The sequence below is a fragment of the Coregonus lavaretus genome, assembly GCF_964263955.1.
Source record: "Coregonus lavaretus genome assembly, chromosome: 29".
Taxonomy (NCBI): domain Eukaryota; kingdom Metazoa; phylum Chordata; class Actinopteri; order Salmoniformes; family Salmonidae; genus Coregonus; species Coregonus lavaretus.
This window is the reverse complement of record NC_140016.1, coordinates 39,288,052-39,299,033: the sequence shown is the minus strand read 5'-3', so window position 1 is coordinate 39,299,033 and position 10,982 is coordinate 39,288,052. Positions and strand designations below refer to the sequence as shown.

Genomic DNA, 10,982 nt, shown 5'->3' with positions numbered 1-10,982 from the left:
TCAAATGCTAAGGGGCGGTGTTTGTTTGCTGCATTTACACAGCAGTTTTGGTGATGCGTGTTTTGGAAATTCTGAAGTTGTTACGCTTATTTATTATTTCCCCTTTTTATATATATCTGGTAACGTTACTCTCACATAAAAGGTGTTCATTTCGCACATGGAGTTTTTAAGAACGTGTAGGAATGTTGTCGCTTTAGCAACCGTTTCTACGGGGTTCATTAATTGAATGCAACTTTGGTACGTCGGTGTATTTTGTCCGTGTACTCGACGGTACTTTTTGTTTACAAAATGGCAGATTGCAGAACTTCTACTCTCGATTATTTCCCAGAGAACATTTTAATTGATATTTTATCATATTTAGGTGTGCGTGAGCTCATCAGAACCGGAAGGTAAAACAAGTTAGCTAGCTGACGTCTGTGTTCAATATAAATATTCAAGATAGTTAGCTAGCTAGCTAACGTTAGCTTAAAAAACACTTATCTTTGTCATGTCATTCATGTGGTGTATTTGCAGGGTGTGTAAGAGATGGAGACGCCTTGTAAAAGATCAAAGACTATGGCGAGCTGTTGATCTAACTGCATGGAAAGGGGTAAGAATGGTTTCTATTGCATGATGACCTTACCATTTCATGACTTGACATGAAAAGGTTTCTGAGGCTGCTATGTCTGTCTAAAGACGTCAGCCATTTTGTGGGATGGCCATGTTTATCAGGTCCTACATACAATGATATTTCAGCAGACTTGATTCGATTATTGATAACTTTCCGTTTCAGAGGCCTCTCACCTTCTGCAACAAAATACAATGTCGATGCTTGCATTGTAGGCCTATTTCCTACCTGTTGACTAGCTAACTCTAAAGAATGTTCAAGTCATCACTCAAACACTGATGCATTGTTTCTTCCCCATCTCTCCTTCATTGGATGTTGTCATTCTACAACTGCTCTCCCTGCCCTTGGTGTCCATTTTGGGTCAGGTGACGTCGCGCATGCTGTGGGTACTACTGCGCCAGTATCTGGGCACTGGGCTCCGATGCCTGCGACTGCGTGGCTTGCTGCTCTCTGCTAGAGGCGGGGCCTTTCTCTCAGAGTCCTGGCTTAAGGCTTTGTCCTCCAGGTGCCCCCGTCTGCGCAGTCTTTCCCTGCTGCACGCAGACCTGAGAGGCTTGCGCAGTTGCCAGCTCCTGCCCACAACGCTGCAGGTCCTAGAGTTGCGTGGCTGTGAGCTACCACAGAGCTTTTTCACCCAGACCCCACCCAGTCCTGAGAAACAAGCTGGAGCGACATCAACTGCTTCTACTCAGCAACAGGGACGCGGTCAGTCTGGGAAAGTGCCTGCCTCAACGTCAGGGATTGCCATTGAGACGATGGTCCTTGATAACGTGCCCTCCTTCACAGACCTGCACCTGCAGAGTCTGGCGTCTTGGTTGAAGCTTAGCCGCCTAGAGCTCCGCAACGTCCTTCGGGTCACAGCGGAAGGCCTTAGGCGCAGTGCTGCCCAAGAAACCGACTCAGGCTTAAACGGGCTCTCCAGGCTCAAGTACCTGGAGATAGGGCACTTTGGGCGGCCTGGCGCCCAGCTGCAGATGGCCTCCCTGGGGCTGGGTGTGGGCTGGCTCGGCCTAGAGGAGCTAAGCCTTGGCGGTAAGGAGGTGGGGCCAGGCCTGCTGTCCGCCAGCCGCCTGAGGGACCTGAAGCGCCTGCGCCTCAGATGCTGCAAGCTGAGAGAGATGCAGGTGCTACGGAGCTGCAGAATGCTGCGGGAGCTGCGCAGGTTGGAGTTCTGTGAGGTGTTCTTCCAGGTTTGCCCAAAGACACCAGAGAGAGGGGGGGAGGGGGAGAGGCAGGGTGAGGAGGGGAAGGAGGATGGTGCAGACGGTGGTGATGGGAGCGATGATAAACTGGATGAGAATGACCCCGTGCCAAGTCTGCGCCGCTCACTTGCTGCTCTGCTGCCACAATGTACACTAGTGTTCACCAACTGCACCGTTACAATAACCTCAGACTAGATTACATACTACATAGTATGTTACACATCTGGTTCCCTTATTTACATTTACATAATTTAGCAGACACTCTTATCCAGAGCTTATTCTACTGTGGTAAAATACAAACATTCCTGTCAAAGCTATACTTAAAACATGTTTGCAAACTCTGATGCGTCACCTTTTCGTTGACATATGTAGAAAACAAACATACCCATTAACAACAAACCCAATCAAATTCTATTTTAAATTTTCATACAGCTGTGCTATTGAACAAAAAAGGGACAGTTAACAGTTACACAAACACGTGCAATGAACTGTCTCAAAGGAAATGTAATGTTTCAGTTCAACCCCTAGACCAGGGCTATTCAGCTCTTAAAGGCGCTGCATGGTCAATCTAATGTCTGCAGTGGCCGTATAGCATTTAGTGCAATAGGGCCTCTGCAGGCTTTGCAATTGCATGCCTCCGGAGGCTTCAATTGTGTCACACCATCCATACGGACCACATTTTCTGATCAAGCATAAATTGGCTTTTACCCTACGAGGTCCAGAGCCTGCTGGTTTTCTGTTGTACCTGATAATTAAGTGCACTCACCTGGTGTCCCAGGTCTAAATCAGTCCCTGAGTAGAGGGGAACAATGAAAAAATGCAGTGGAACTGGCTTCGAGGTCCAGAGTTGAGTTTGAGGTCCCTAGACAATGAGACGACACACCTGTTTCCTGTATTCCCATCCACAACGGAAAAGTGGTGGTTACACTTTTAGCCTAAATGTGTGGAAGGAGGTGGTTAAACCTCAAACTCAAAAGCTTTCTACCAAGGTTTCTAATGTACACCAGAGAAGCACTGCAGTGACCAGTAAACAATAACTTAAAGGTTTCATACTGGACTTAATCTTGTGTGTGTTTTGTTCCACATATTACCATTCTCTCTGCCATCTTTGGGAAAGGGACCAAGACAAACTGCCTTGAGAAGAGATTCAATGAATATATTGCAACTCTGGGGGGGGGTTCAGTTCAGTAGGCTGGAAGTAGCCCACTAGTTTTGCTAACTGGCCCCTTCAAGTCTAGGAAAAATAATCTGAGTTGTGTGATTCTCCAAAGCATTATGTTGTCTGTATTCATTAAGATATGAGAAAGTACAAATGGGAACTGTTTTAACCTTTTCCATCAAGAAACGAATGTGGTCATAAAATATTAGAAAGGAAAAACGGCACGATGTATTTTATGTATGTGGGAAATCATCTATGAATAATGTTTCAGTGCTGAACTCATATTTCTCTATATGCCTTGTAAATAATTCTGAACAAAATAAATAAAGGATATTGGGATACTGTGATATGTCTGATGGAAAGGCACTGTTCTTTCATGATAAAATAATGAACTGTACAAGTGAGTTCTACATACACAAGAAATTAAGAGATGAAGACCATTTAAAACATTTTTAATCCTCAAATATGTGACACGCAGCCATAAGAAAATAGCCTAACCATATAACAATGCAACAGATACAACTTTCAGTTCAACAATGAGAACAGTGAGACATTTGCTACTTTGTCATGTTTTCTAGTACAGGGATTTTAAACTAGTTCAAGATTGGATTGTCAGTTTCTAGAACTCTGGTCCTGACATCTGGGTCACAGGGTTTTGGACCAGGACCGAGTTCGGGAAACCCTGATCTAACACAGTTATCCAGGACATAAGAGAGACAGAACAATGCAAGAGTGCTCTTTCCATTATAATGACTGACCAGGTGAATCCAGGTGAAAGCTATGATCCCTTATTGATGTCACTTGTTAAATACACTTCAATCAGTGTAGATGAAGGGGAGGAGACAGGTTAAAGAAGGACTTTTAAGCCTTGAGACATGGATTGTGTATGTGTGCCATTCAGAGGGTGAATAGGCAAGACAAAAGGTTTAAGTGCCTTTGAATGGGGTATGATAGTAGGTGCCAGGGGCATCGGTTTGTGTCAAGAACTGCAACGCACTGGGTTTTTCACGCTCAACAGTTTCCCATGTGTATCAAGAATGGTCCAAAGGACATCCAGCAAAATTGACACAACTGTGTGAAGCATCGGAGTCAACATGGGCCAGCATCCCCGTGGAACGCTTTCAAAACCTTGTAGAGCCATGCCCTGACGAATTGAGGCTGTTCTGAGGGCAAAAGTGGGTGCAACTCAATATTAGGAAGGTGCTCCTAATATTTTGTACACCCAGTGTATATGGCTCTGGTTAGCATAATTTGAATGAACATTCTACGTTATTACCATGGCAATCCAGCATCAGTGGATAGAAAATGCAAAAATACCATGGAAATTATTGCATCACAATACCAGGCAGCCATAGATGCAGTAACGAAGTCAATTGGGTGCATTCGTAAATTCGCTCTGGCTAACTACTCCAATTTCAGAGCACTCATCTGAGTGTGAGTGCAGAATAACTGATGAATTTATGAATGCTCAACACCCGTTGAATATGGCCGGTGTCAGTAAACGTCAGCAAAAAAGCGTAATTAAATTGTTGCCAGCAGCACAGTTAAAGTCACCAATGCTCTGAATAACATGAAAATAGCCTAATCAGCTCTGCTAAGGCATGTAAAATGGACAGAGTGAGGTGTTTTCTCATTTGTGTCTGGAAGTAGCTAGCAAGTTTGCCAGTTACAGTGGGGAGAACAAGTATTTGATACACTGCCGATTTTGCAGGTTTTCCTACTTACAAAGCATGTACAGGTCTGTATTTTTTATCATAGGTACACTTCAACTGTGAGAGACGGAATCTAAAACAAAAATCCAGAAAATCACATTGTATGATTTTTAAGTAATTAATTTGAATTTTATTGCATGACAAGTATTTGATACATCAGAAAAGCAGAACTTAATATTTGGTACAGAAACCTTTGTTTGCAATTACTGAGATCATACGTTTCCTGTAGGTCTTGACCAGGTTTGCACACACTGCAGCAGGGATTTTGGCCCACTCCTCCATACAGACCTTCTCCAGATCCTTCAGGTTTTGGGGCTGTCGCTGGGCAATACAGACTTTCAGCTCCCTCCAAAGATTTTCTATTGGGTTCAGGTCTGGAGACTGGCTAGGCCACTCCAGGACCTTGAGATGCTTCTTACGGAGCCACTCCTTAGTTGCCCTGGCTGTGTGTTTCGGGTCGTTGTCATGCTGGAAGACCCAGCCACGACCCATCTTCAATGCTCTTACTGAGGGAAGGAGGTTGTTGGCCAAGATCTCGCGATACATGGACCCATCCATCCTCCCCTCAATACGGTGCAGTCGTCCTGTCCCCTTTGCATAAAAGCATCCCCAAAGAATGATGTTTCCACCTCCATGCTTCACGGTTGGGATGGTGTTCTTGGGGTTGTACTAATCCTTCTTCTTCCTCCAAACACGGCGAGTGGAGTTTAGACCAAAAAGCTCTATTTTTGTCTCATCAGACCACATGACCTTCTCCCATTCCTCCTCTGGATCATCCAGATGGTCATTGGCAAACTTCAGACGGGCCTGGACATGCGCTGGCTTGAGCAGGGGGACCTTGCGTGCGCTGCAGGATTTTAATCCATGACGGCGTAGTGTGTTACTAACGGTTTTCTTTGAGACTGTGGTCCCAGCTCTCTTCAGGTCATTGACCAGGTCCTGCCGTGTAGTTCTGGGCTGATCCCCCACCTTCCTCATGATCATTGATACCCCACGAAGTGAGATCTTGCATGGAGCCTCAGACCGAGGGTGATTGACCGTCATCTTGAGGTTGGAGTCTGTTTGATTGAGTGTGTGGACAGGTGTCTTTTATACAGGTAACGAGTTCAAACAGGTGCAGTTAATACAGGTAATGAGTGGAGAACAGGAGGGCTTCTTAAAGAAAAACTAACAGGTCTGTGAGAGCCGGAATTCTTACTGGTTGGTAGGTGATCAAATACTTATGTCATGCAATAAAATTCAAATTAATTACTTAAAAATCATACAATGTGATTTTCTGGATTTTTGTTTTAGATTCCGTCTCTCACAGTTGAAGTGTACCTATGATAAAAATTACAGACCTCTACATGCTTTGTAAGTAAGAAAACCTGCAAAATCGGCAGTGTATCAAATACTTGTTCTCCCCACTGTAGCTTTGGTCAGAACGCTTGCACCAACCCTACTCCTCGGCCAGAGCGTCCAGTGTGTGCTCTGAACGCTCCGAATTTACTAACGGACAATCTGACAACGCTCTGAATTTACTAACGCCCAGAGCGCACTCTGAGCTCACTCTGGCACTCCAGATTAAATGTACGAACACACCCAATGGCATGCAGACATTCCATGGACCAGATTGGTGCACGTTCAACAAATCTGATCTAAGAAAGTGGATATTCGTCATATCCGTCATGATTTATGTATTGTAACAGGCCCACATTATGGGGGGAAAATGAACACATTAATTGGACCAGCACAGTTGCTGAGTTGGACCATGCTATGTGTTTGCTGAGTACTTAGCTGAAATGTACTGTGATTGTGTTTATTTTCCACTTTGATGGCAAACTGCCTGTACTGCCACCATTTACTCCAAGTCATTTTTGCTCTGGCGCTGGTCCAATTAATGTATTTATTTTCTAAACGCTTCTGCATGGAACTATTACGTTGTCTTAACCTTTGTATCTTCATCCTAGCTTTGCTCCTAGGAATTTAGCCAAAGATAATGTAAATAAAGATGCCTAGAAACTGCTTACCCAATAGAAATCCCTGATCACGCTTGTAGGCGATGCCATGGCGACATTAGCTAGTTAAGCTTATGCGCAGAAACACGTAATTGGGTGCCGTGTCGTGTCTCATGTCGTGCCGAACTACGCATGCGCAGGCTGTCAAATCAAAGTCACTCGTCCGATATGAAGTTGAAAAAAAGGAAAACGTGTCAGTTTGTCACTTTCAAGAGGTTGTAGTGTGACAGTTTCAACTACTTAGGACATTGGCTCGAATCTAGGTTTTGCCTTTAGATTTCGAGAAAATGAACAACTAAGGACACATTTTTTACTTCTCCCATTGATTTGCCAAACCCCAAACCCCGGTCTGGTCTGTCGTGTCTACTTCGAGAAGCATTCCCGGAAGTATCGCGATGTTGGGCCTCTGGGTTTAGAAACTCTTACCTAGCTTTGCTTTTGGGTACACTTGCAATGGCCGCCAGTATAGGGGAGCTTTTTGAGCTGTGTGTCTCATGTCTTCACTGTTCTTTTATTCGCAATGATGCACCTGGTCTCTCCTCTGCCTATCAGCTATTCCTATTTGTTCTTGTGGAGTCATATTACAATTGATGCAGCTTTGAATGCTTTTATGTGTGGTATGATTGCTAGTTAGCCTATTGCAGATCTGGACAAACGATCCACCTACCACTATCACTATGAATGGTGGATAGAGTTCAGGATAGACCGTTAGACTGGTAGACTATAGTGACCTGTGGTATAGTAAAAGTTATCACATGGAAAAGCGTAGTGCATAAGGGAAGTACCAAACCAACATGATAAAGGGGAGGCGCAGATGAGGAAATTTGTCTAGGATGGAAGAAATTATATAGTAAAACCTGCAAATAGTGAATGTAAACCAGGGGGGAAAAAACACACTACCCTCCCCTGTGCCAAGTAAAAAACCACACAATCCTCCCCAGAGCAAAAAAAAAAAGTTTTTTAAAATTGTGATCTGTCCGTAAGACTTCAGTTCTTCTTGGGTGCTTATTTTATGTGGTTGAAATCAGTGTTGTGTTCGAGACCACCTAAAGCGAGACCGATTCAAGACCAAGACCAGAGAAAATCGAGTCCAAGAGACCGGAGGGGGGGCGAGACCGAGACCTGGAGGGGGACAATAGGTTCGAGACCGAGTCAAGACCGAGACCAGAGAAATGTGAGTCCAATTCAAAATCAAGATTGTAATTTTGTCATATCACCACCATAATAAGAGTTCAAAATGTCCGGTATTTCTGTGTTCATATTTCAGAACAACATATGGATTCTTTAGACATTGTCACAACTCCCTCCGAAGCTGCCACCTCTCCTTGTTTGGGCAGGCTTCGGCGTTCGTCGTCACCGGCCTTCTAGCCACTGCCGCTCCTCATTTCATCATTCCATTGGTTTTGTCTTGTTCATTACACACACCTGGTTCATATCCCCTCATCAGTACCTGTATAAGTTTTCCCTCTGCCCCCTTGTCTTTGTGTGTGATTGTTTATTGTGAGGATAGTGAAGCTCGGTGGAGATCCTTGTATTTTGTATCGCCGGGTTATTTTTCCTGTGTGCCATGTTGGTTCCAGTGTGCCTGTTTTGCGCACTGGACTGTTTTGACGCATTACTGCGTAACTCTGTTTTCCGGAATAAATCCTGTTATTCTGTGATTTACCCTCCTGCGCCTGACTCCTTCAACTCACCCATCACAGACATTCAGAATAGTGAAAACATACATGCTAAGGGAAAATAGAGCCCCTCTACAAATTATTACTAACCCAAACACAGTGGGGAACAATGGGCCTTCTACGCCTTCAGAGAAGGGCTAAGGATTTATAAAATATATATTCTAATAATAATATTATTATTTTCAATGATGTTCTGATTTAATCTCTTCAGTTTTTGTTTGAAAGGAAATGGTTAACACTCAAGAGAAAAAAAGATCCAATCAGGACTTTTCTTTGCTGGTCTCTGGGGAGATAAATCTAGCTTGCTAAGTCAGCAATTGGCTAGGCCATCAGAAGCTAGATAAAGGCATCTGCCATTCAACTGTATTAGGGCAACATTTTGGAGTGACAATGGAATCAACCAATCAGATTTTGACTTAATGGGTGGGACTGTTTCTACGAAAACGTATGGAAACTTCTGCTTTCTTGAAGGCCAACAGCGAGCAGGAGGCGCAATAGCGAGCAGTAATATTTTCCCGGGTCTAGCTAGCTATCTTTTGTTGTCGGCTAGTTTGCAGCGGCTGCAGCAGGTGTTATCAAAGAGGATGTTGTTGCTAATTTGTTACAGTAGCGGTTTCAAATTATCATCATCTGGTGAGTGGAATTGTGTTTTCTATTGCAGCGTAGTTGCTATTGGTAGTCATCTCTTTTAAAATAACTTATGTGTGTGAAACATTGTTGTATTTAAAGTGGAAATCTTGTTAAAATCTGTTCATATACAGTTAATCCCCAGGAAGAATATGACATCTTTTAAAACCTTTTCTGACTTAGATATGGTAATTTTCACGTTTTCATAAATTCTTTGAATGTTTGGGAATTACGTATATTAAGGCATTTGTGAAAATTCTATAGCAATATAGAGTAGGAAAGCGGCCGTGCGTTTGGACAATTAATAGACACTGCAGCAAATAAAACCGAATAAAAACATCTGTCTTGTCCAGGACCGGAGTCTACACAGACTGGTACGCTATAGCCAATCAGAGCTACAGTAGGCCTTTATATAAAAAAGCCATTTGCCACACGGGCCTGCCATCATTCACTTTGAACTGGAATGTTTACAGGCAGTTGCAACAGCGTGGCTTTAGATCATTAGAACACATTCACCAAAAGCCACAAAATACACCTGAATGGATTTCTGCAAATATGTAAACACCACAGGAGTCCTCAAAAATTTGGGAATTTACAGTCCTATTGATCAAACAACCATAAAAAGGTAGGCTCTTTCTCCCTCGGTTATGCACATCAGCAACAACAAGATCAACAACTATTGATAGCCAGAGCAAGATGAGCTAAAATCGAACAAAGGAACTTTAGATAAACCCTCTCAAACTTTTACAGCTAGTTGGCCATCAAAATTTCACTGATAAACAATGGGGAATTGTAGCCTCCTTGTCCTTCCGCAGCTTGCCTGCCAATGCATGCTCGTCCCAACCAAGCACCCAAGCTAACTGGCTAAAGTTGGCTAGCTTGCTAGCTAGCTACTTCCAGACACAGACCATTTTACTCACCGTAGCAGAGCTGGTTAGACTGTTTACATGTTATCTAGAGTGTTCTTGACTAACTATAACTTTTTTGCCTACGTTTACTGACACCGGTCATATTCAGCAGGTGTTGCGCATTTGCAAATTTTTCAGTTGTTCTGCGCTCTGGCACACTAGATAACCAGAGTGAATTTGCGAACACAAGAGATATTGTAACTGGATAACAGTCGTTCAAGTTATTGCTAGCTAACCAAATGACACCTGCATCTCTAGCTGTGTATAGCCACCGAAAAACGATATGAGGGGATCATTGTCCTTGCTAGTTTGATTGTGTTTGACTCCTGAGTGGCGCAGTGGTCTAAGGCACTGCATCGCAGTGCTAACTGTGCCACTAGAGATCCTGGTTTGAATCCAGGCTCTGTCGCAGCCGGCCGCGACCAGGAGACTCATGGGCGGCGCACAATTGGCCCAGCGTCATCCAGGGTAGGGGAGGGAATGGCCGGCAGGGATGTAGCTCAGTTGATAGAGCATGACGTTTGCAACGCCAGGGTTGTGGGTTCGATTCCCACGGGGGGCCAGTATAAAAAATAAAATAATAATAATAATAATAATAATAAAAATAAACTAACAAAAATAAAAAATATGTATTCACTAACTGTAAGTCGCTCTGGATAAGAGCGTCTGCTAAATGACTAAAATGTAAAATGTAAATGTATTGACGTTCCCAGCCTTAGTTACATTTGTCCGTTTTTGTCCAGAATATTGAGTAATTGAAACTGAAACACCGAATGGAGTCAGTAAACAATGTACCAGTCCATCTGTGATTTACAACCTGATAGCAATATTTTTTGGACTACCATGCATTGAACTGCATCCATCTATTCTGCCAACAATGCCTTAGTGTACGTCAAGGAACGTTGAGTCAAATATAACCTATTTTTAAAACCTCTTATAAAGTTGGTTTTGTAGCATAAACTGGGAATTTGATATTTTTCACTGATATTATGATTGTCTGTTTATTTAATATCTGCAAAGTAGTTAAAACACTGTCAGTTCCACTTTAAACTTAAGGTCACCGGTAACTTTGTGTGCTAAAGGTGAAATGT

At 43.3% G+C, this 10,982-nt stretch overlaps 1 protein-coding gene across 2 annotated transcripts; it reads left to right on the top strand.

Moving 5' to 3' along the window:
* Positions 1–49: 49 nt before the first annotated feature.
* LOC311104908 (F-box/LRR-repeat protein 12-like) lies at positions 50–3,315 on the top strand. 2 transcript variants are annotated; one of them, XM_084146881.1, is made up of 4 exons: positions 50–237; positions 362–389; positions 514–589; positions 973–3,315. In XM_084146881.1, exon 4 carries the CDS (start codon positions 985–987, stop codon positions 2,002–2,004), a length of 1,020 nt encoding a protein of 339 aa, XP_084003007.1. In that variant the 5' UTR covers positions 50–237; positions 362–389; positions 514–589; positions 973–984; the 3' UTR covers positions 2,005–3,315. The 2 variants fall into 2 exon arrangements, with proteins under 2 accessions (XP_084003007.1, XP_084003006.1); XM_084146880.1 differs by lacking the exon at positions 50–237 and having other exon boundaries at positions 269–389.
* The last annotated feature ends 7,667 nt before the right edge of the window (positions 3,316–10,982 follow it).

Bases quoted from the DNA above. Each gene is read 5' to 3' on its own strand.
- LOC311104908 (XM_084146880.1), top strand. From the start codon at position 289: ATGGCAGATTGCAGAACTTCTACTCTCGATTATTTCCCAGAGAACATT. The intron at 390-513 runs GTAAAACAAGTT...GTGTATTTGCAG, and splicing joins GAGCTCATCAGAACCGGAAG to GGTGTGTAAGAGATGGAGAC. The intron at 590-972 runs GTAAGAATGGTT...ATTTTGGGTCAG, and splicing joins ATCTAACTGCATGGAAAGGG to GTGACGTCGCGCATGCTGTG.